Source organism: Aulonocara sp. 'chitande type north' Nkhata Bay, linkage group LG3 (assembly GCF_057382095.1).
Source record: "Aulonocara sp. 'chitande type north' Nkhata Bay isolate Kocher_YH1m ecotype deep benthic linkage group LG3, A_spYH_male_GT1.1, whole genome shotgun sequence".
Lineage (NCBI taxonomy): Eukaryota > Metazoa > Chordata > Actinopteri > Cichliformes > Cichlidae > Aulonocara > Aulonocara sp. 'chitande type north' Nkhata Bay.
In genome coordinates, this window is record NC_141346.1 from 61,863,991 (window position 1) to 61,889,989 (window position 25,999).

At 41.2% G+C, this 25,999-nt stretch overlaps 2 protein-coding genes across 3 annotated transcripts in view; both read left to right on the forward strand.

Annotated features, from left to right (window-relative positions):
• LOC147336467 (protein NLRC3-like) overlaps positions 1 to 18,284 on the forward strand; it is an 81,627-nt gene extending 63,343 nt beyond the window's left edge. Inside the window, exons 2-6 of one of the 2 annotated variants that reach the window (XM_086287048.1) lie at positions 11,858 to 11,991; positions 12,149 to 12,251; positions 15,643 to 15,715; positions 16,173 to 16,347; positions 16,489 to 18,284. In XM_086287048.1, the coding sequence (XP_086143174.1) occupies positions 11,901 to 11,991; positions 12,149 to 12,251; positions 15,643 to 15,715; positions 16,173 to 16,347; positions 16,489 to 18,284 (2,238 nt within the window). In that variant the 5' untranslated portion in view covers positions 11,858 to 11,900. Of the gene's footprint in view, positions 1 to 11,857; positions 11,992 to 12,148; positions 12,252 to 15,642; positions 15,716 to 16,086; positions 16,348 to 16,488 lie in introns of those variants that run through there. The other variant, XM_086287047.1, reaches the window with a different exon arrangement.
• LOC147336466 (protein NLRC3-like) overlaps positions 1 to 25,999 on the forward strand; it is a 98,668-nt gene that overhangs the window by 63,358 nt on the left and 9,311 nt on the right. The gene's annotated exons all lie outside the window — the stretch shown is intronic.

The following is a 25,999-nucleotide window of genomic DNA, read 5'->3' on the forward strand; positions in this document are numbered from 1 at the left end:
GACTGCGTGGCCACTACCAGCTCCACCACCATCATCAAGTTTGCTGACGACACCGTCGTGGCGGGCCTGATCTCTGATAACAACGAGACGGCCTACCTGAAGGAGATTAGGAATCTGGAGAACTGGTGCCAGAGGAACAACCTCCTTCTAAACGTCAGTAAGACAAAGGAGCTGATAGTGGACTTCAGCACTAAGCAGGAGAGGAACTACCAGACCCCTGTCATCAACGAGTGCCCAGTGGAGAGAGTGGACAGCTTCAAATACCTCGGAGTTCACATCACGCTGGACCTGTCATGGTCCTGTCACATCAACACCGTGGTGAAAAGGCCCGACAGCGTCTCTACCACCTCAGACGCTTGAGAGACTTCCAACTGCCCTCCAAGGTGCTCAGGAACTTTTACTCGTGCACCATAGAGAGCATCCTGGCGGGAAACATCTTAACCTGGTTCGGGAACAGCACCATGCAGGACAGACGAGCTCTACAGAGGGTTGTGCGGTCAGCTGAGCGCACCATCTGCTCCGAGCTCCCTGACCTGCACTCAATCTACAGCAGGCGGTGCTGGACCAAGGCCAGGAAGATCGTGAAGGACCTCAGCCATCCCAACAACAGACTGTTCTCTCTGCTGAGGTCAGGAAAGCGATTCCGCTCCCTGAAGACCAACACAGAGAGACTGAGGAGGAGCTTCTTCCCGCAGGCGATACGGTCTCTCAATCACACCACCACACAGTACTGACCCACACATATGGTTCTTACACACACACTGGACTTTCTGGACATTGTTTTCACTTCATCACTTAAATCACTTTTAGCATATTTGCACTGCACAAGACATAATGTGGATTGCACAACACTGGTCACTATATTCTTCATTTCCAGTTAATACTTGTACAGCTGCTGTTATTGTGTATATATTTATTTATTTATATTTCTTCATACATTCTTATATAGTTCTATATTGTGTATTTTGTTGTACAGTTATTTTATTTTCAACTTTAATTTATATATTTTATCTTATTCTCCCAGTTAAATTTACCCTTCATTCTAATTTGTGTTGTACAGTTATTTCATTTTTAACCTTAATTTATATCTTATTCCCTCCTAGTTAAATTTACCCTTTTTAATTTTTCCTATTTATTTCCTATTTATTTCCTTTTTTTTTTTTCTTTAGGTCACGAGCAGTTGTCCAAGCATTTCACTGCATATCGTACTGTGTATGACTGTGTGCGTGAAAAATAAAATTTGAATTTGAATTTGATTTGGGCCGTCTTATCTCTCAGATCTGCTTTTACCATACGAACCCTCGCGGACCTTGAGGTCCTCTGGTACTGGCCTTTTGACTGTTCCCAAAGACAGCACACATACTCACGGAGAGGCAGCTTTTCAGTGGTATGGTCCTCGTCTGTGGAACAGCCTGCCGGAGGAGCTCAGGGCCGCAGAGAACGTACATGTTTTTAAGAACAGGCTCAAGACCACCTTTTTAATTTATCTTTCACCTAACGTTTATTTATTTTATGCTTATTTATTCTATCCTGTTATTCTATTTATTAATTTAGGTTTTACCTAATATTTATTGATTTTATTCTTACTCATTTTTTATCTTCTTACTATTTCTATTGTATCCCGTTCTTATTTACTTCATCTTTTTACCCTGTATATATCCTATTGTGACATATCTCCAGTGTTTCCTCGGAGGGGGCTCTCTGCACCGGGGCTGTGATCGACCGTGGCTGCTGGGGCTCTGGGGGTCCTCTCAGCCTGGCTGGGGGGGATATGGGTGCATTCATGATTGTTTATGTTAATGAGAGTGTGGGGGGTTAGTTGGAGGGCGGGGTGGGGTGCTTTTAACCATGTAAAGCACTTTGTGCTACTTTTTTTGTATGAAAAGTGCTTTATAAATAAAGATTGATTGATTGATTAATTTCCCAGCTTTGGTCATTATATACAGTATTTTGGAGACAGAGAGTTACAGACTCTCTCCCAGACCACGGACTCATAATACAAGTCAGAGCTTTATAAAAAAAAAAAGTTGTGTTTTCTAAATTGGAGTTCAAGTTATTTGTACTTCCAATAGTGTTAACATACTACACAGGTCATGAACAAGATTTCTTTTACATTTTCATTGTAAATGGGCTGAAGCAGTTCATTAAAAGTAGTCTAACATAAATGTAAACGCTGTAATTTGATTATTTTAATAAACCATGAAACTTGGATGGATTCGATGCCGGCGTGACCACAGTGCACACGTCTGCTGTCGCTCACAGTGGTCCAAGGAACCGCTCAGGGAGTTTGTGTGTTCGCTCAGACACCTGAAAAATTAGAGGGAACATTGGGCCTATGACATTCAATACCCAGTTATTAAAATGTTAAGTGTAAATCATCCCCAGCCCACAATAGCAGCTGAATTTACTACGATTTCAGATCTTTTTACACGTCAATAAGAAACCACCGATGTGTAAAACAGGCTGACAACAGAATGACGTAAACCACACTGCTGCAACTGTGCAGCTCTCAGGTTTTATCTATTGTTTCTCTGTGTGGCCAGCAGGGGGAGGTGTTTTTTTTTTTTTTTTTAATATTAATGAAAACATTTTTCATGAAAGTTGCAAATTTGTTATCTGTTTTTATGACATTTTTCACTGTGGATTACAACAACATCAACATTAGAAAATGAAATACATTTATAGTAGGTGATCATTAATCACTATTATTGGCACTATTAAAGGGCCCCAAAAATCAAACTTTGCTTAGGGCACCACGGAGGGCCAACCCTTTTTACACTTCAACGATTGTACACAAAATACAATCATCCATCCTTCTATCTATTTATTTTTGTCCACTTATATAATTCAGCATCACAGGGAAGCTGGATCCCAGTTGTTTTTCACAGAGGGCCAAGCAGTGGAGGGAGCTGCCGACCTCCCAGCAATACATGTAAAAGCTTTATTTTATGCTGACTCTGGTCATCTTTATCTATCATAAAAATTTGCGTCACGATCTGAAACACGTAAGTGTGGCAAATATGCAAATAGCTAAGAAATCAGGATGGGGTAAATCGTTTCTCACTGCACTTCTGTTAGGCGACTGAATAAAAACACAAAGTCAGCAGTCTGGCTATGAATGTCTTTAATGTTTCCAAGATCAGAATCACATCAGGGTGTACAACCTCACCCCTGGCGCCGTTGCCCACCTCTCAATTTTAAATACACGTAGACATTGAGGGCTACCAGGAGGGGCTATGCGCTTACCTGCTGCTGAGTAATTGCATATGAGAGCATGAGGGTGGGAATGGATGTTTGTATCTGTGTGTGCCTGTTTGTCTGTGTCCATATGTCAGGTCGGGTATCAGACGCCACCTCTCTGGGGACATCTCAGGCCCTCCAAGGTATGGAGGCCTATCTCCCCCCACCACTCCCCCTGCCAGTGGCAGACGCCTTCAGACATCGGTGCATTGGTGGTTCTTTGTGTCTGGGGATGGGCGTCCAGGTACTGCTTGTCGGGGCCTGGAGCCTGGGGCTCGCTCGGGCTCCTTCAGGGTGCGGTGCCTTTGGCCTCTCAGCCTGGGGCTCGGTCACTCTGGCACAGCTGGCTGCCGGCGGAGCTCACGGGCACGTCACGTTTAAATCATGCTTTTTATCTGTTTTTGTTTTTTAATGTTCTGTAAAGAACTTGGGATCACCTTGTTGTTGAATTGTGCGATATAAATAAACTTGCCTTGCATTTTGGCTGCTACCTCAAAGCACACTGTGCGCTGTCGATCTTACGTGCTGCACAATAATATTCAATATTTAGTATTTACAGTTATATTCACATAGATCATCGCGATGATGTTGTTTATTATATTGCTCTCTTTTGTTTGCTTGTTTTCTCTTTTTTCTTTCTCAACAGGTGATCCAGGTGATTGATAGATGGATTTTTTGTCTGTTTGTTTTGTTGGCTTGGACAACTTCCTACCAGACCCGTGGAAGTGGAAGCTTCAGTGAAGAAAGATTCCTGCTCCCAGCCGTTCATTGGCTCAGCATTTTAAACCCCTAAAGGGTCACCTGGCCTGTAAATAAACAGGGCCAATAAAAAAAAATCACAAGAATAATACAAAAACTTCAGCCAGTTTAACTTAATACATTAACTTATTCTTGTGTACACAGTAATTCATAAATAAATAATGTATATTATCAATAAAGATTGATCTAAACAGTTTAACTGCTATGTGCAGATAAAGGTTGCATAGCTTTAAAACATTTGCTATCCAGCAAATATCAGTCAAACTCAACACAAAAGGAAATATAACAATGGTTCAAATTGTTTGGACCGGTGATCCAAATCAACTGGCGTTGGTCAAACAGATGTGTGGTAGACTTACTTTGAAGGAGCTGCTACCGACAAACCAGCAAATAAACACCAAATATTTCATCTGTGACATTTGTGAGGTTTCCTCAAACACACAATACATTTGTAACTTTTAATTTTTTCTGTTTTTGTGTCTTGCAAATAAACCTTTAAACTGATTTGAAATGATGTTATGCATTTATTTTTGGCCCTTATCTACGGTGGCCCTGAGAGGCCAAATGGACTGCAACTTAAGAAAACACCAGCAATAAAAAAAAAAAATGCTGCAAAAGCACAAAAAACACAACTGAAATAGGAAAAAAGAAAACACAAATACAAAAAACGAAAACACAAATAGGAAAAAACGAAAATACAAATAGGAAAAAAGAAAACTGAACTGTTTCTGGGGAGACAATAGTAATTAGTAATAAACAGAGCCAGTGTGACTAAGTGGAGCTTGTGAGAGTGAGTGGATTGAAGAAAGTGAGGGACTCAGATGTGTCAGTTGGTTTGTCTTTGTTTGTGAGTGTGGAGGAGAGATTGGGTTGGTTTTAAAGCTAAGTTAAGAATATTCTGAATTTCAATTCAATTTTATTTATATAGCACCAAATCACAACAACAGTCGCCTCAAGGTGCTTTATATTGTACAGTTTAATTTCCAAAACTTGCATATGATCTTCAGTTTGCAGCTGGACTATCACATAGCAGCTGGAGCAGTCTCACATGGAGGCCAGTCCACTGCTGCCACCTGTGGCCAAGTGCCATAGCCTACTACTAGATGAACTTGTGACACACATCTGCAGCAGAGGCTGAGTGGCTGCTCTCACACCTGGAGCATCCAAATCGACCCACAAACACGCTGAAAGATGCAATGCCATCAATGTGGATTGTCAAGACTGAGAGACCTCTTCCCTCTGACCCCTCCCCAAACCCTCAAACCCTCCTACCCACCTCGACATACAAACTCTGTGTGGCTTCACGTGTTCTGTTGATGTTTACATGATCGAAATAACTTGAACACAAACACAAACAAACAAAGAGGAAGACCGCACCGGAAGGAAACAACTACAAGTCCCAGCATCCTCTGTGTTTAGGGAGCAGCAGTGAAAGTGAAAGTATTGAGCCTCCGTTCAGAGCAGCAGGAGGAGGAAGGTGGAGCTGAGGCAGGTGAGTGTTTACATGAATATGTTTCTTCTTATGACATAAAATAATTCCACGCTGTTCGTGTCTGTGGGTGAAATGTGAGGCCGGTCGGCTCCTCTGAGCGCTGGTTTCCTGTAAGTAGAGAGGAAGTGAGTTTAGCTGAGCCTCCGTTTAGTGTGAGAGAGCAGGAGGAGAGTGAGAGCTGTGCTGAGGCAGGGTGAGTGTTAACACCGCTCTGACATTACTGTGTCTCTGTGGCGGGAACAACAGGCTCCGTCAGTGGAGGCAAAAATAATCAGACTTTGGTTTTTCAAAGGAAACAACTTTATGTCGGAAGTTCCCGCACGCTCATTGGATAACGATGTGTCAATCTCGAGCTATTAGCCAATGAGCGTGCGGATTCACAGAAAGACCCGCCTTTATCACGGGACTTTAAAAACTACAATGGCGACAGAAACTCCGTGAGTGGAGTTCAGGGTGACGTTATGAAACTGTGACGTTTGAGCCACTTCCTGTTCTCAGTCCCAGCGTCCTGATCACCGAGGTTTCTGTTGCTCTGATATCTGATATTGATTATATTGGTAAACAGGCTGTAGCATAAACATCAAACACAGCTGAAGCAGTTTTTGGATGGTTGGCTTCAAATGATCCGTCGGTTTGAAAAGTAAAAACAATTAAAAAAAGGTGAAGCTGATGCAGGGTGAGTGTTAACACCAGGACTTTAGAGGGAAGAAGAGTCACAGCTCAGCATGTTGTTGACGGGTTGTTGTTCAGTCGGGGGAAGACATCTGAATCATTGCAGGGGGAATGGCTTTCACAACTTTAATGAATTTACTCTGAGTACATGATATGCCATAATTATCTATGAGTTTGTTATATGTTAACACATTTCCGTCATTGTCTAAAAGGTGTAAAACCGTCCAAATGCCATGATCCATCCAATCCTTATAAAAGATGGATTTTCTTTTATCGTATACATCTGTTGTTCCAAATCGAATTTGTATGTGGAGAAAAAATATGCTTGTGTATCATTTTCCAGTACTGGAGAACCTGTTTGTGAAAATTGGATAATTTAATTTGGAAATTTCAAAGTCGCACTTTATAAGAAATTCAATGCCACCCAGCTTCTCCAAAATTACTTTGGGAAAATAAAACCAAATACTGTTTGAATTATTTATGAAAGATTGCAACCATTTGAGTTTGATGGAACCATCATTGCTTCAAAATCAATCGCATTCAAACCTCCTTCTTCAAATGACTTCACTATATCATTCTTCCTAACATAATGTTGCTTGTTTCTCCAAATGTAATTGAAATTAATTTGATTTATATTATTGATTAGACTATTGGAAACATATAAACATTGTGATGGATAAATCAATCCAGAGATACCTTCTGTTTTAGTAAGCAAGACACGTCCAAAGATGGAGAGGTGTCTTTGTAGCCTGTAATCTTTTTGATTTCTGGGTAATTTGCTCAAAATGTAGATTTTCTCTATTATTTGTGTTCTTTGACATTATAATACCCAAATATTTAATGTCAGTTTTAACAGCTATGTTAAGAGAGCTACTAGGTCACAATCACGAATAGTTAATAATTCTCATTTTCTAATATTCAGGTACAAACCAGAAGCCTTTGAGAAAATTGAAATTTCATTCATGTTCTATAAAAACTGACGATTCCTCGTCTAACATTAAAGCGTTTAGATGTTCCAAAAGGTAAAGAAACAGAACTATTGAGTCAGAGTATAATAAAGAAATTAAATCTATGAAGTTTTGTTTACCAAAACCAAAATAGGGTAGAGCTTTTAAAATAAAAGGATGTTCGACCGTATCAAATGCCTTATAAAAGTCTAAAAAAAGAATCACACCATCATCTTCAATTAAGTGATTAGAATCCAGTAGATCTACAACCAATCTAATATTATTGGTCGTAGATTATCGATTAGTCTTTTATCTTTACCAGGTTTGGGAATAAGGGAGATAAGACCCTGTTTCATTGTCGTTGCTAACATTTCATTACTAATGATTTCAGTAATAGTTTTGAAGAAAAATTCTTTTATTTCTTTCCAGAAGAATTTATAAAAGATTGCAGTCAAGCCATCCTGACCAGGAGCTTTGTCATTTTCAGTTTGTTTAAGGCTTGATCTCAGTCATCCAGTGATATATCAGAATCACAAATTTCTCTGAATGCAGAATCGATTTTTGGAGTATAAGGTTCAATCTGATCACAAAAAGTTAATGAATCAGCAATTAAATATTTTGAGGAGAATAAATTTGAGTAAAATTTATGTTTTTCTTCCGCTACAGTCTTATGATTTGTGCATTCCTCCCCATTTATGATTAATGTATTAATAGATTTCTTTTCTTGCCTCCGTTTCTCCAAATTGTAGAAATATGAAGCACTTTTTCAGCTTCTTCTATCCATTTTGCACGAGCTCTAATGTAAGCTCCATGAGCCTTTTTCTTGTATAGATCATCTAATTGAGTAAAGACAACAGGGATTTCTTATCAGCCTCTGACATAAAATGTCTATTACAATAGTTATTTATATCGTAAAGTAATTTACTTTCAAATTCCTTCTGTTGTCTACTTTTCATTTTACTAAACGTAATTGAAAATTCTCTAACTTTAAATGAAAAAATTCCCATCTATGTATGTAATTGCCAATTGTTACGTTGTTGTAAATGTTATGGAGGAGCTCTTTAACTATCTTAACATACCCGTCATCAATTAATAGATCTGCATTTAATTTCCAGTAATCTTTTTTAAACTGCGTTTTATTTTCAGGGTTAAGTTTAAAAGTAATAATACTGTGATCTGTCAATGGGGCTGCTGAGATGGAAACATGTGAAACATCTATATAGTAAAGTCGACCCAACCACAGTATGGAACGCCAGGAGTGCCATAATGAATTAATTAAATGCACCATTGAATAATAAATTAAATGTGACAATAATTAATTAAAATTTGAAATAATTAATTAAAATGGGAAATAAATAATTAAATAAACATTTTTTGACACATTTAATTAATTAATTAATTATTTCACGTTTTAATTAATTATTGCCACATTTAAATAATTATTTAATGGTGTATTTAATTAATTCATTTTGGCACAGTTGACTCCTTCAGGTCTCACCATAAATTTATTTTATGTGTCAACCTCACCCATCAAACCCAGGGGGCGGGGTTAATGCTGATCGAGTCAGAACCATTGCTTTGGCCTGGTGGCCATTGTTTTTAGAAGGCGTTACTGCACACCAACAGCTGCCATGTGGAAACTAACAGAACTGAACTTTGAAAAACCCTGTTTGTGTTTGTGTGTGGGATGGACTCAAGCGCAGACAAGGCAGCTAGAATACAGTTCCGTTTTTTACTATACAACACCAGGTGCAAATATATACAAGTGAGATGGCAGGGGGAATCCAGGGCACAGGGAAATCCGGGAAAGGAGCTCTTCACACACGAGGGACTTCATAAAAAACACAGCACACCAAGGGTTCCAGGGAAACGGAATTCCTGTTTACAGACAACAAGTGATTAATCCAAAGGGTCAGCGATACGAAAAGGCAACAAGAGACTAGTACTCCGGAGCTTACTACCGAGGTTACTCAATAGTCCAGCGACGAGATGTTTCCAGCCTCTGCCTTAAGTAGTGGATGAGTTTAGGCGATGAGCCACAGATGTGTGATTAACTTCAGGTGCAAGGGCCAGGGGCGGGAGCCCGCAATGAGCTCCGCCCTGGCGAGACACAGCTAGCGTGAGAGAGGTAGATGTAAACAAGAAACATATGTAGCCAACCTGAGTCAGCCAGGCAGACACGGGGACCATGACAGTTTGTGTCTCACCAAATACCGTTTTAATATTTTTTAGCCGAGAATGTAGCGGTTTAATCTTCAGATGTCTGGTCGGTTTGTCAAGATACAGCTTTTTTGCAAAAGTGCTTCGATGATTTCGGAGATGTCTGCCCAGCCCAGTCTCACGGCAAAGCGTGGGACAGACCCGCTCGCCTCGCAAGCAATCGAGCTGCTATTACCACCGACAAAGCGCAGGCCGGTACACAGCTGTAATAACCCCCGCTGCACACTGACTTCATTTACAGAGGTTATATTTATCGTGTTTTTATTTCCTGATGTTCGTATGTGTCATACGTGTTCCAGTCGCCAATTCTGAATTATAACTAACATTAAAAACATGTTTAAGGAGGAGAGAGAGCAAAAAGATTCGATTAACATCTGATGTTTGGGTTTTTGTTCAATAATCAGCGTGACCTGATAAACACATAAAAGAAATAACGTTGGTGTTTCTGTCATGTAGTAACTGTTAGGTTTAACTGTACAAAGGTGGTTCGACACTATGAAACACACACAGACTTCATGATGTTCGCCTCATTTTTTTATTGTGAATATTAATCATGAGGGTAAACGGCCCTGTACACCACGGAGCGAGGTCAGCATATCTTCAGCTCTCTGAGTTAACCCATCAAACTAATCTAACGCTCATCTACGAATAATTCACGGCTCATATCAATATTATTTTACAGAAAATCATCCTTATTACTGCCAACTATTCCAGATACCATCAAATGTTAAAGGAAAATATCAGGATGAGTGTCTGTGAGCTGAGAAGGACGTGAAGCGAGCAGTTTATCCCAGAGCTGAAGCTGCTCTGTGTGCAGAGATGAGCTCAGATTCCTGCTGTGATTGATCAACAGTCACAGAAATGTAGACTTGTAGTTATTACTGCAGTATGGTCACAGCAGATACTGATAAACATGTATTATGAGGATGGATGATCAAGTTTCTCACTCTCTCCTTTAAATCTCAGTTTTTTCTTCTTCACAGTTTATCTGTTAATTTATTAATGAATAACACTGAAAGAGTTTCTGTTATATTTCCCCTTGAACATCAGCTTATTAGGGCGGCATTAGGAAATAGCCCCCCTCCAAAGAATGAATAAATGAATGATGATAATAATAAAATGATTCAAAAGCAGAGCTCAGAGTGGTAGAATGGTCAAACATGGATCCACGGGTGGTTCAACTGCATTTGGTGACGTGACTAAAGCAAATCTTTCAAATAATCCCACCATCAACGGGATGTTGTCTCCTTTACTACGGTTACTTTACTTGGTCACCGTGTGAATTTCTTTGAAATGAACCAAATTCTTTTATTTGTCGGTTGTTGCATATTTAACCTCTACAGTCAGGAAAGGAGGAGATGAGGCCTCAACAATGTTGGGTTGTAGCTGTGGTTCAGGTTAGAGTGAGTGTCCATGGAATAAATGTAAGTCAGTGAACTGGAAACATGACTGTGTTCAAACTTTGTTTCCTTTTTATAATGAGTCTAATCAAAGGTGGACAGAAGTATCTCCACTGTGACTTTTCTGTGTCACCATCAGAGCTTCTGCACAGTGTGTTTCTGGGGCAGATAACATTGCAGCATTATGGAGACATTATGGAGACAAAAAGAAAAGCGTCTGGACTTCTTTAAGTTAAACTTTAAAGAAATCCAGACGCTTTTCTTGGACTGTTGGTTTCAGTGTTTAGTCTCATTCACACACTCCCTCAGACTCTTCACACACTGATTTGCTGACATAAACACACTCCTGTGTGCTTTCTTGGCTTCACACACACACTGAGGACCATCTACAGACTGTGAGCTCCGTCTTCTTTGTCTTTGGAGCCGAACTCTGACAAAGTTAGGAACAAAACTTTCTCCAGCGTGTGAACTTTCCTCCTAGACTCAGTCTGAGCAGTCAGACCACATATTTCTAAAGCAGCACATGAAGGTGTGGCTCACACACACACAGGTGAAGGAAACAGCTGCAGTATTAAAAACTGCTTCACTGTCTACAAATATATGAAATGAATGTTTCTTTCAGGCTGTAAAAACCTTATTTATCCTCCATTACAGTCCTGCATTCAGAGCATTACTTCTGTTATATTAGTACATGTATTTTATTCTGATGAACACATGAAACTCTGAGCTGGATTGAATCCATTGAATCAGAGTCCAGGACTCAGACTAAACACACTGAATGTGTCCTGAGCTCGGCCGCTGTTCCACAGTAACTGCTGTCAGAGTCAATGTTACTGAGTTAGCTTAGCTAGCAGAGCAGCTAGCAGTTAGAGTATGAACTCTGTAAGCAGTCAGCTCGGTCCTGGACATGGTTACTGACATAAAGCTGCTCTCTGCAGCCATGTTTGACCTGCTGCTTTGTAGGACTACAGTAATGGAGGATTTGGAGGCTGAACTGGGCTCTGTGACACTTTTTGTAGTGAACTGATGAAAGCTGTGTCTCAGATGGATGTTAGTCCAACACATCAGACACGACCTCTGCAGCTCTCAGTTGATGTGCACATGAATGATTTGTGTTTCCTCTGCAGGTGAAGGTAGAAAGTGTGTGTGAGCTGATGTGAACTGAGCAGCATGGATCAGTGTGAGGACAGAGAGGAGGGAGTCCCTCCCTCTAAAAGCACTCTGTGTGGGGAACATGAGAGCCAGACCAAAGCTCAGAGGTGAGATGACCATCTCTAACTGTCCATGACTCTTCTCCATGTCACAGCTCAGCACTCACATCACTGCTCCATCATTATTCATACTCATACCTCTGTGTGTGTTGTTTTAAAGCCCAGAGCTGTGGGGCGTACCAGGCTCAGCTGGACATAACCCTGAAACTAATCCAGAACCTGGACCTGAACCCAGCTGTGTTTCCTTAAAGAGCAACGTGTCGAAGGATTTTGATATAAACTTTAAAGGCTGTTCTTCTGCTGCTGAGAGGTAATGTGTGTCTAGATGTTGTTCCTGACTCTGTATTTCTGAATAAATCCTCATGTTTGATATCAGCTCAGCTCTTTTTCACACATTTCTATGTTGGTGTGTGAAGCGGTGTGTGTTGGAGTGTTTCCACAAACACAGCAGTCAGAGTGGAAAGAGTGGATGTTGTAGGAGGTGTTTGTGTAGTGAAGAGGCTGAGTGTCTGTAGGACTCCAGCTGCTCCAGCAGGTGTCTCCTTTGTGCTTTGCTTCAAACACAGTGTAGGGAGGAGCTTCCACTCAGGTGTTTCAGGTGTTGCTGGATGGAGGAGGACAAATAGTTTTTCCCTTCAGTGACACTTCAGCAGCTCAATGTTCTGGGAGATGTTTGTCTTTATGAAGGTTTATGGATTCTTGTTCTTACTTTGGTTAAACTGAGCAATACATTTTCCATCTAACATTTAAAGTAAATTTCCAGGTGAATAAAAGATCTGCAGCTGCAGTCTCTGTGATGTTTCACAGTCTGAAAGTAACAAATTCAACCAGAGTTCAAACAAAGGCTTAATATACGTGTGTGTTTGATATAATGCCAACAAGTACAAATAGGTGTTCTTACAGGTCTTAATCACAGAGGTCTGATAAGTCTGGTGACTTTCACACTCAGCAATTTTGCTGCCTTTTATTTTATATTGGCCTTTTTAAAGCCCTTCAAAGTCTCCCACATTCATACAGAGCTTTTAACACCAAACTCCTTTACAGTCCTTCTCCTCTCACACACGATCACATGACTGATTTGTCTGCAGCAGCTGTGTTACTGCTAGTATTTTATTATGTGTGTAATCTCCTCATATTGTTCCTGTGGTTTAGTTTGACTTCCTTCTGCAAACTCAGCTGCTCTGTTGCTGATACACGTCTCCATGAATATGATTGATCAGATGCTGCCAACACCATGTGTTTCATGTGAGCGTTCAGCTGAAACCCTGGGTTGACTTATCGAGTTAATAACAAGCTTCACGTGACTGTGAATGCTAAAGTGAATCAGATAAAGGAAAGAGACCCTGCTAATGTTGGACTCACTTCTTAGTGTAGATCCCAGGAGGAAGTTCAACATAGCCATTCTTTGTGCTAGCTCGACCAAACCTGAGACCACAGTGCAGGATAATGATCATCATCTGTCTCTGTCAAGGACATTTAAAATCCACAAATAACAAACATAATTATATTTGATCATTAAAAATGATGATTAAACAAAGTGTCAAACATACTTAAGTAGAAGGACTGATGTTTGTGTTAAAATACCCTCTTAAAGCTGAAATAATGATTCAACTTCTTTACTCAAGTAAAGGTAAAAGAGTACAGGCTCTGAAATGTACTCACAGTATTAACGTAAAAACTCCATCTTTGAAGGAAATTTCTGCCAGTTTTTGTGCAAAGTTACCTGAATTTCTACCTCCAACATTAATATGAGAAAATTATCTGAACTTTTATTCTAATGAATTTAATCAGCTTGAACATTTTGTAGCACAAAAGTAGAAAAAACCCAAAGGGAATCAAAAATAGCTCCGTTTGCTGTTGCCTGCATTGTAGATGGGCGGCTTTGCCTCAACACCTAAACAGGAAAATGAGTTTAGTCAAGTATTAAAGTGGGATTGAAGAGGTGAGGAAACCAGAGATCAGGTGTTGTGGTGCAGCATTAAGATAAGATGGGGCCTGATTATTTAAGACCTTGTATGTGAGGAGCAGCCAATGAAGGGAAGCCAAAACAGGAGAAATCTGCTCTCTCTTTCTAGTCCCTGTCAGGACTCTTGCTGCAGCATTTTGGATCAGCTGAAGGCTTTTCACTGAGTTTTTAGGACATCCTGATAATAATGAATTACAGTCGTCCAGTCTGGAAGTAATAAATTCATGAACTAGTTTTTCAGCGTCACTCTTTTTAGCATTTTTTAACAACAAGGTTCTGTCTATTAGGGCTCTTGTTTCGCCGACTGCTGCCTCAGATCCGAGTCTTTCTCCTGTGTGCTCAGCTGTCTTAGAGCAGTTTGATCCTGTTTCCCTTAATGACTTGACTGCGGTAGTTCGTAACCTAAGATCATCACACTGCCCCTCTGATTGACTCCCCCCAACTACTCTTTCACAGATTGTCAGGTTGGAGATCGGCCTATAATTAGCTAAGACAGCTGGGTCTAGGGATGCTTTTTAAGTAAAGGTTTAACTACAGCCAGCTAGGGATGGGTACCGTTTAGATTTGAAAACCTGCTAAATCAGAATCAGTTGCTGATGATGGCTTTTTTATTTTACATCAATCACGTATAATCTTAACTCAAAATGAACATAGACTTGATTGCTCAGATCAGCCAATTCAAAATGCTAATTCAATCAACTCTGAGTTCATGGCTAGACTCAGTTTGTTGGCCCTGCACCTTAAAACTATTTCCTGTTTGTCTCCAAGATGCCGACACTGCTGTGAAGTGAGTGAGCTTTATTGAAACGGTGAAGTGCAGTGGAGATGGCCTGTGCAGAAGCTAAGATAACCTCTACTGAAAAAACTAAAAAACTAACCTGAAACCTTAAACGGAGACACGGGGAGACAACACAGACGAACCAGCAACAAGCAGGAGAAAACAAAGGGCTCATATACACAAAAGAGCCATCAGGGAATGAGAAAAGGGAGACACAGCAGGATTCATTGGACATAACCAGACAAGGGGAAGCAAAAGTAGACACACTAACGTAGGACATGGCACTGTCAAAATAAAACAGGAAGTGAACACAGAGACACAATACTAACACAGTACAGAGGGAACACAGAAACCAAAACCTCAGAACTAGAAAACCTTAATCAGAATGAAATTGTAACAAAAGACAATAACAATCAAAACAAAACCACTGAGTCCACAGACTCGGGACATACATCGGCTCAAACTGTGGTCATAAATATTTTGTACTTGTAAATCAGACTGTGTAGTTGTGAACTGAGTTTTGTAACATTGTAAAACAAAATATCTGGAAAGTTCATGTTTTTGCGTTCATTGATTTGTGTGTGTAAAAATATAAAAAATGTAAGAAATGTAAGAAACATTAGAACTACTTTTGCTGACACAAAGTTTGGCGAGTTGTCACTTTAAACCAGTCACTGATATAAAGAGAGCACCTTGTTCCAGGGCATCTGAGCATGGAGGGAAAGCTTTATGCAGGAGATGGTAAGAGCTGTTGGGACTAAAGAAACTGAGCAGAAAACTACAGACATCTGGAAACTGAGTTGTTAATTCTCAGTGGGATCAGCAGGACTAGCAAAGCTTCACCATGACAGTCATCTGATTGACTGAACCCATCCAAACATCACTTCATGGACCTTTAGCTTGTGTCTGTGTGTGGACAGACATAACATGAGCTAATTATACATTACTCCTCCACAGAGTGGACCAGCAGAGAGCAGAGGTTTCCACTGGTCAGTCTGCACAGCAGCATCAAACACACCTGGACTCTGTGGTTATGGTTTGTAGTACTACATTTACATTTGTTCTTTTCAGTCACCTCTATGCTGCACTTTGTGGACCAGAGGATTGTCAGTGTGTCCAACATAAGTCAGAGTTTGGGCTCCATGATTTCAGTCAGATTGGGGTGACTGTAGCTCAGGAGGGGAGCAGGTCAGCTACTAGTTAGGTTTGTGAATCAAACCCTGGCTGGCAAATGTACTGGGTAACGTACTAAACCCAAGCTGCCCTCTGATGCATCCATCAGAGTGTGAAAGAAAGTATTTAAGCATAGAACAATGTGCTTGGTTGAATGAGGCATGTTGTATAAAATGCTTTGTGTGCACAGAGTATCAAAGAGAGCTATAGAAGAACCAGTCCATTTACCACTGGGTAATTCATATAGTCTTCTTTTCCAGCGGCTGGAGGACAACATCACCATGTTTGTGAAGAACGAGCTGAAGAAGATCCAGAAGCTTCTGAGTCCAGATCACCCAGAAACTTTAAAGAGCCAGATGGAGGATGAGGAGATGTTTGAAGGAGAGGATGAAGATGAAAGAAAGAGCTGCAGAGAAGCATTTCTGAAGATCACACTCCACTTCTTGAGGAGACTTAAGCAGCATGAGATGGCTGACCATCTGCAGAGCAGTAAGAGAATTTCTCTAAAGACTGAATATTGATCTTTCCTAATAGCTCAAGAAATGGACCAATAGACATTCATCCTTTCAGGGTACTGAAAGGCTATGATATTTATTATATAATATTTGTTTCTGAATTTCTTACCTTCAGAAATATTTGCTCCACTCTGTAAACGAGAACTTAAAGCCCAACTGAAGAAGAAGTTCCAGTGTGTGTTTGAGGGCATCGCTAAAGCAGGAAGCCCAACCCTCCTGAATCAGATCTACACAGAGCTCTACATCACAGAGGGAGGGACTGCAGAGGTCAATGATGAACATGAGGTCAGACAGATTGAAACAGCATCCAGGAAACCAGACAGACCAGAAACAACAATCAGACAAGAAGACATCTTTAAAGCCTCACCTGGAAGAGACGAACCAATCAGAACAGTGCTGACAAAGGGAGTGGCTGGCATTGGGAAAACAGTCTTAACACAGAAATACAGCCTGGACTGGGCTGAAGACAAAGCCAACCAGGACATCCAGTTCATATTTCCATTCACTTTCAGAGAGCTGAATGTGCTGAAAGAGGAAAAGTTCAGCTTGGTGGAGCTTGTTCATCACTTCTTTAATCAAACTAACGAATCAGGAATCTGCAGGCTTGAAGACTTCCAGGTTGTGTTCATACTTGATGGTCTGGATGAGTGTCGACTTAATTTGGACTTCAACAAAACTAAAATCCTGACTGAAACAAGAAAGTCCACCTCATTGGATGAGCTGCTGACAAACCTCATCAGAGGGAACCTGCTCCCTTCTGCTCGCCTTTGGATAACAACACGACCTGCAGCAGCCAATCAGATCCCTCCTCAGTGTGTCGACATGGTGACAGAGGTCAGAGGGTTCACTGACCCACAGAAGGAGGAGTACTTCAGGAAGAGATTCAGAGATAAGAAGCAGGCCAGCAGGATCATCTCCCACATCAAGAAAGCTCGAAGCCTCCACATCATGTGTCACATCCCAGTCTTCTGCTGGATCACTGCTACAGTTCTGGAGGATGTGCTGGAAACCAGAGAGGGAGGAGAGCTGCCCAAGACCCTGACTGAGATGTACATCCACTTCCTGGTGGTTCAGGCCAAAGTCAAGAGGATCAAATATGATGGAGGAGCTGAGACAGATCCACACTGGAGTCCAGAGAGCAGGAAGATGATTGAGTCACTGGGAAAACTGGCTTTTGATCAGCTGCAGAAAGGAAACCTGATCTTCTATGAACCAGACCTGACAGAGTGTGGCATCGATATCAGAGCAGCCTCAGTGTACTCAGGAGTGTTCACACAGATCTTTAAAGAGGAGAAACAACTGTACCAGAACAAGGTGTTCTGCTTTGTTCATCTCAGTGTTCAGGAGTTTCTGGCTGCTCTTCATGTCCACCTGACCTTCATCAACTCTGGACTCAATCTGCTGGAAGAGCAAGAAACAACTTGGAAGGTGTTTCAAACAAGAAAATCTTCAAAGAAATACTTCTACCAGTGTGCTGTGGACAAGGCCTTACAGAGCCCCAATGGACACCTGGACTTGTTCCTTCGTTTTCTCTTGGGTCTGAAGACTAATCAAACTCGTTTGCAAGGCCTGATGACACAAACAGGAAGTAGCTCAAAGACCAATCAAGAAGCAGTTCAGTACATCAAGAAGAAGCTCAGTGAGAATCTGTCTGCAGAGAAAAGCATCAATCTGTTTCACTGTCTGAATGAACTGAATGATCGTTCTCTAGTGGAGGAGATCCAACAGTCCCTGAGATCAGGAAGTCTCTCCACAGATAAACTGTCTCCTGCTCAGTGGTCAGCTCTGGTCTTCATCTTACTGTCATCAGAAAAAGATCTGGATGTGTTTGACCTGCAGAAATACTCTGCTTCAGAGGAGGCTCTTCTGAGGCTGCTGCCAGTGGTCAAAGCCTCTAAAAAAGCTCTGTAAGTTATAAAGTTTTTATTATTTAATTTGGTTGGTATGTTATGGAAAACACACTGCCATGAACCTCTGTTTTGTTTTTGTCAAAATCACTGTAATATAATCACTGTACCTTTATATACATGTGACTTGTATTAATGCTGCTGCCCTCTTGTGGCTAAAGTGTAATTATGTTATTGTTATTAGGGAGGATTTGAGAGTAAGGCTACGTTCACACTGCAGGCGAAAGCGCATCAAATCAGATTTTTCTGACCTTTATAAATCTGACTTTTTTGACCCTATGCGACCTATATCCGATCATGCTATGACAGTGTGAACGTCGCGAATCCGATATTTTCAAATCCGACCTGGGTCACTTTCGTATGTGGTACTGAATCCGATACATATCCGATGTTTTAGAAAGCGACTGCTGTTTGAACGGTCATGTCGCATTAAATCCGTCTTTTACGTCACCAACACAAGACAGACGCCAATTATCAGGGCCCGATAAGACATCGCGAACGCTTCCTGGCCATCCCGTGTAGATGTCAGTGAAACTGTTGGGAAGACAACGTTGGAGAAACGTGAACATTTTATTTGTACTGTATAATCTGCAGATTCTGACAGAAATCTGCAGCTATCCTTTGAAGCACCGCTCCTCTAAAACAGCAATAAGGATCATTATTAGGTTATCTACATTATTATGTAAATAACAAAATAACTTAAAGCAAAAATTGGGAAACGTAAAGTCCGAAGTCTTCATATTAAGGGTCATCTGTCAAACAATATTCTTTGCTCTGGGTCTAAACAGAGCGCGTTGTGTGTGAAGTCTTCTTTTGCGCATGCAAATGCACAAATGCGTCCTTCATTTCCCCGAATTTGAAGGATTCGTCGGGTGTGTCCTTCGTGGCCCACCATATCCCAGAATTCATAGCGCGGCCCAGCCAAATTTCAGCTGCCAACAATGGCGGCTGCTACTAAGTTTTCAAATTACTCTTATTAATCTTTCTGGGTCACAAAATAAACTTTTAACATATTTTCAGGCGAGAAAGTAGCTGTGTAAACTTCAAATATCTGCTTGGTTTATCAAGACATCGCATATTTGCAAAAGTGTGCCGACGTTTTCGGAGACGTCTGTTCCCCACCCGCTCGCTAGCAAGCCGGGGGGTTCAATGGTCACTCCAGCCGGCGAGAGCAGCGGACGCCCGGCTTCATCGTTTTCAGACCCCTGCTCTTTCGCTACTCAGGTGAAACATGATATATAAGTCACCCGGATAACTTAAAAATGTAATTGTTTGCCTTTTTTCTGTGTTTTATTTGTTCCGGAGTAAATCGGTTTGGCTGAGATCAAAGTTCCTCCGGGATTTTCACACAGCTGAATAAACGTTAAACAGGAAACTGATTAAACAGAAGTGTGAGACGGTCGAGAATTTACGCCAGTGTCCTGTTATATTTTAGATAGCAAGGAGCAGACGGCCGAGTTTATTAAACTCCACCGAGACAGCGGTGACGCAAATCTGAAGGCTAGACCGTCCCATTTCACAGCCTCGCACTTCCAGCCTTTTCGGTCTTTGAAGGACCCGGCCCACGTAGACCGCGAATACCGGGTCCTCCGAAGGATGCAGCCGACGTTTTGGGACACAGCTAGTGTGCGATGTTCTTTCAGTGTTGCACTTTGTAGACGCTCCCTGAGCACTGGTCTCACAGCCAGCTGCACATAGAGACCAGTGTTGTTAGTCCAGGTCAGAAGATGACTTGTTGGAATGAAAATGAGCTTGTAGTTTGTCTGCTTTAATAATGTGACTGGAAAAAGGTGTTGGACTTCAAATATGTCCATTTCTTTCACACTTCACCTTTAAAAGTGAAGCCTTGTGGTTCCTGGAAGGAAAAACACGACTTTTTCAAGTCTTTGTCCTGTTTTTATGAGAAATGTACGACTTTAATGTGAAACATTCAGAGTTTTTTCTCTTGTTGTGTTTGTTTGAAGCTGCTTCCTGTTGGCTTCAGCTGTTTGGAGTTTCCATTTTCTAAACTTCTACATTCTGAACCTTCTTCAGCTCTGAACAGATGATGAAACACTGAATGATTTCAAGCTCACACTTTGTCTAATAAACTTACATCTTTCATTCTTTATACAGATTGTATCGCTGTGGTTTGTCAGAGATCAGCTGTGATCATCTGGCAGCAGCACTGAAGTCCAACCCCTCCCATCTGAGAGAGCTGGAGCTGAGCTACAACAACTTGCAGGATTCAGGAGTGAAGCATCTGTGTGGTTTCCTGGAGAGTCCAGGATGTGGACTTGAAACTCTGAGGTCAGTCAGCATGTTTTAGTTGTGCTGAGATGAATATGATGTGAAAGTTGTGCTGACACTAAACTGCAGACATCAGGCTGATATTATACTGATCCACACTGAGGATCTTCATGGTAAAGTCTGTTTTCTTCTTCTCTGGTTTAGTCCATTGACTGCAGCAGAACAATGTTCACATTTCAAACCTTCAAAGAAGAAGAAAAATCCTCCACTGGATAATTCACTGTGAAACTCTCCAACTCTTCATTCCACCTTAAAGTCTGTCTGACACTGAAATCCAAAGCAAAATGTGCGTTTGCTTTACAGACAGCAGTCCAACACAAACATACACACATCATCCAAAACACAGTCCAACATCCAAATCTCCTCCACTGCCAGCATGAATGATGGGAAAGAGAAGGAGGAACACTCTGACATTCAGGGTTAGAATGAGTTTCATGAAGCAGAGTGTGAAGATCAAAGCTGCATTAGAAAGCTTACATGAATGAATGAGTGGACAGAAGTGGACAGAGATCATCTGAAGCACTTCAAAGGCTTTAAATCAGCACATTTCTCTTTATTCTTTATCAACTCTGTTAGTTTCTCTCAGTTTTCTGTGGAATGAAGCTAACAGCAGGCTAATAAGATGCTGACCAATAGGTTTCTATTAAAGGTTGTAATTTGTATATGAAAAAGTGCTTTGGCTCAGCAGGGATCAGCTTACAGGTAGAATACAGCTGCTGGATGGGATTAGCATGTCATAGCTATCTACCAAACTGCTAACTGGGGGATTTCAGGCCATCTATGGATCATTTTTGCTAACTGTTTATTCAGCTTAGGCTCACAGGGCTGCAGCCTGTGCCCTAGCTGTCATAGGGCAAGAGGCGTGGTCCACCTGCACAGGTGAGCAGTCCATCACAGGGCCAACAGAGAGAGACAGAGAAGCACTCTCTCACATCCACACCTACAGCCAATTTAGAAGCACCAATGAACCTAAGCAGCATTTCATTGGACTGTGGGAGAACATCCAACCTCCACAGAAAGGCCAACAAGCTTCAACCTACAACCTTCTTGCTTTAAGGCACTAGTGCGAACCACTTTTCCCCATTTCAGCCCAAATCCTGCATCTTCCTGTTTCTGACTCCAGGCCAGCTCCACTAAAACTTTCTCATCAGACACTGCCACCTAGTGGAGGAAGTCTTAGTCCCATTTGAAGCTTCAGATTACAGTTAGTTCCTTTACAAAGAGGTGGAGGTGGTGGGGCCACAGCACCATCATCACTGAGTGCCATAGGACACTTAACCTTTGTTTCCATATGCTGGGAACTTCCTGTTGTTCCAAGGAGGACTGGAAAATGTGTGAAAATCTCCCAGTCAGTTCCTCACAGCATACTTCAATCATTTCCCTCCCACAGCATCAGGACCAGGGCTTTTTCTCTCTTTGGTCCCACTAAGAGATTTCCACACAAACACCTCATCAGTGGGACTCTCAGAGCTACCAGCCCTTTGCTACAATCACAAAGCTCTTCATTGAAATCAATGATATCAAAGCTGGAATCAAATGAGTCCAAGTCTTCTGCTGATTCAGCATCACATTCATCTTTGCTCCTTGTTTTGCATCCCCACCATGGACTTCATTCCTTTCCAAGCCAGCCTTGAGTGTCCTTTATTCAGCTCATCCTCTGCTTTACTTTTACACCTGATTTTAGCTGCTTTATCTCTCTTTCAACAAGTTTCTGTGCCTCAATCTTTTTCTTCTCTCCCTCATAACAAGACAGCTTCTTCTGCCTGAGAACATGTTGGAGTGATTTACTAATCCAGGGCTGCTTATTGGGGAAAATGCTTCCTGTTTCCAAAGTAATCCCCATTTTTCCCAGAAAGAAATGTAAGTAGAAATCGATGATCTAAGTGAGAACATGAGCCTTTAACAATAGCAGCAAAATATCTCTCCAATCTCAATACTCCCTCTCTCGACCTCTGGAACACCAGAGGTCACAATACATTGTGTTGGGTCACTCCTCGGCCCACTCAGCTGCTTCCATGTCCATCCATGGCATCATGGACATCGGGGTCACCACTCCCGCTCTGACCCTCTCTAGCCGTCCTCTGGCTCAGCAAATCAGACAACCTCATGTCATCTAAGTGGCCCAGTAATAAACACCAGCTCCCCCTCGAGAACACTCCATGCGTAAGATTAGGTTTTTTCTGCGTCCCTCTCTTGTGGTCCATCATGCCTCGGGCCTCCAGGATCCTCACCCCCCTGTGGTCGCCGAGATCTTGTGTAAAGCAAACCAAACACCTTTTCCTGCACCTCCCTAACTTATCATCTTTGGGACTCTTTAATCAAAAGCCTGATCCTAATTATCTTCTTGACTTATTGACTTGTATTTATATATATTCTTCAACGTTACTCATCATTTTAAAACTCTTAAAACGCTGCTTTCACGTCCCTGCATGCGTTTCCTGTCGCTTGCCTTATCTAATCATCAACATCCTGTACACAGAACTCTCGCTGCTGCAAGGCCTCCACTCTGACCTAGAATCTCCTTTCACAAGAAAATCATTATAAGCGCCTATTCTACTAAAAGATCCAAAAAAAAACAACCACTTTAATCAATTAAGTTTAAGCATATAAGCAATTACTCCTGCATACATTTTATCACAGCTAAACGCTGCCTTGAAACAACTCCTGTGTGTTAACACTAACTTCATTTTAAAACTCACATTTCCTATGTTATAGCCTGTTTTTGGTACAGCCTTTTTATTTCATCTTGCTCCTTTGATGTAACAATACCTTCTCATTCTAGTTTATCAGACTTAACCAAAATATATGCTTTCCTTCCTTTGGTCCTTCTCTAAAGCAAGAAACTCCTATTCAGTTCCTCTTTTCTGTCACTTGTTACAGGGCCAGCTCAAGTTCAGTTAAACGCTAAATTAATTTGAGGCCTTTTGCCTGGAATCAATACTGTCATGTGTGTTTATGGACTCTGTGTCTGTAAGCGTGTGCAATCCTTCAATAACTCATATCATCCTCACAGTAGATTGGCTAATCATAGCGCTAGCCAAAGGCTCGTGACCCACAAGAGACTTATTGAGCCACAACTCCCTTAAAGGCACAAAATGCAATATGTATAAAAAGTCATTTCTACGTATAAGCTCTCCCCTTTATCCTAAAAATAAATCTATGTAATATCTGTATGTGTGTCTTCTATTCATTAATGTAATTGTCAGTTATTTTCTCTCTTTATTTTACCTTCTTTTTGTTTACCTCTTTGTTTGTGACGTGGACATCCCTAAACCATCCTGAGTTCCGGCTTCAATTTCAACCCAATTGTACCCTCTATTCTCGCAGTCGAACTCGTCTGGGCTTCACCTTCCCACTGGCCCCTGTGCCCTTCTCTTAGTGTCCTTTGTTGTCTTGTGATCCCCAGCAAACACAGTCTGTTTCTTCTCTGTTTCTTCTCCGTTGCTCTTTTCAGTATTTTCCTTTTAGATTAAATCCCAGCCTGGCAAAATATCCCATTCAGTGTCTTTAAACAGTTATGTCACACTGTTCTTACCAGCCTGCAGTTCACCGTGCATTTTCCATCACGTGCTTTTCTTACATGCTGCTGCTGGTATCGTCAGTGTAGTTTCAGTTGCACTGTCTTTTGCCTGCTGTTAATTCTTGAAGTCCACGATGTTCTGTCGGTCTTCATCAGGAGATTAACTGTCCTATGAGCTTCTTCTCAGGATCGGGACAAGTGGGAGGTCAAGCTGTAAAATTTTAAGCCAAAATCTGGCCTGTTTTCCTCCCAATTCTGTTAATCAATGGTTTTGTACTCAAGATTCTAGGTTGAAAGAAGTCCACCTGTATTGACACACTAAAGCATACAATTAATATCCTTTTCATTTCTTTTCTTAAAACCTCCATTTGCTTCATCTGCCTGGAGTTTAACTCGTATGTTTCTCTCTCTGTGTGCTCACTTGTCACAGTCAGTTCCTTTTATGGGCATGCAAAGTTCCTGTCACACACACCATTTCCTGTCAACCTTGCAGCTGCTCAGAACCATATTTTCTGTTTCTATCTCTCCTGTTTTGTTTTTTTTACAGGCTAATAAAACTCTTGTTTTACTAAGTCTTGATCTAAAACAATTCACCCTTATTTCACGCACACACTTCTAAATATACTAAATTCTTTGCGTTTGTCAGATCGTCTCACACACACACCGCCTTTTCTCTCACACTTCCACTTCTGCACTCACTCTACTATCAACTTTCATAGTGTTATTATTATTTATTATTTTGTACAAATCACACCCAATCACTCAAAACCTGCTACTCACAGCATTCACACACTTAAACTGTGACAAGAGTTGAGGAATATACTCACAACACGCTTTCCTAAGAGTATTTCAGACATGCCTTTCATAATCAGAAAGAGCAAGTCAAAGAAAACAATTGAAACCTCTATTAATTCTCACAGCACACACATAGAATAGAAAAAATAAAACACACCAGCATTTATTGCTGATGAGAGGTTACTCCTAAAAGTAATATGTTAGTCTTAAATATATACAGTGCACTCACTATATTTATATATCAAAACTCAGTCAATTACTATACATCCACTACGGCAACTCAAAACTTTATTTATAGCCCTCTAATGAACATAAATGGCGTCTTAAACACACACTCAACAATGTTTGCAGCAGTATTTGTAAAACCAACTGTGGTTTAAACAGTTCACTGCTGACTAATTTGCATTTTCATACTCACACACACACAGTCTAAAAATAGCTCCAGCACTGCCTCAGACTCCTTTCACACAGAGATCTCTTATTTTATATTACAAAGACGTCTTATATTTACAACCACTGTCACATCTGTCAGCTTTAGCGCCTAAACAATTTCGACAAATTTAAGTTAACGGTCCAACCGATAAAGTCCAACTTTTTTGTGATCAATTAACCAGTATCTGTCCAACAGTTTCTGGCCTCATCTCTAAAATCCCTAACTCAATTTAAAAGCGTCAACCAACCCAAACTTTGCCTGAAGCTCTATTTTTGGCATTTCACAGCCAAGGCTTACCCCGAAGTTTTAAGTTAAAGTTACACGCCCGAAGTCCAACTTCTGCTGGCCAAAAAAGCGCAGACTACCGTTCCAAACGGTAAGGAGACTCTAACTCCTAGTTATTCTGGAGTGCCCCAAGCTCCACAGTGACCAACTGACTATCCCTCTTCGAGGACAATGCCTAAGCGTCCTTGGCATTGGCAAGCGTTACCTCTGAGCACTGTGCTTCCTATCAGTCCAACTGACGTTCTTGAATAATTTATAATACTTTGGAACAACAGTAAAACAGCCAAAAAAGTGTAAGACTGAAGCAGGTCCAACCTTATAACCAATACGGGCTCCACCCCAAACAATAACCAAATTCCCTAATATACTAAAATCACTCAGCAGTCCAACTGCTTTC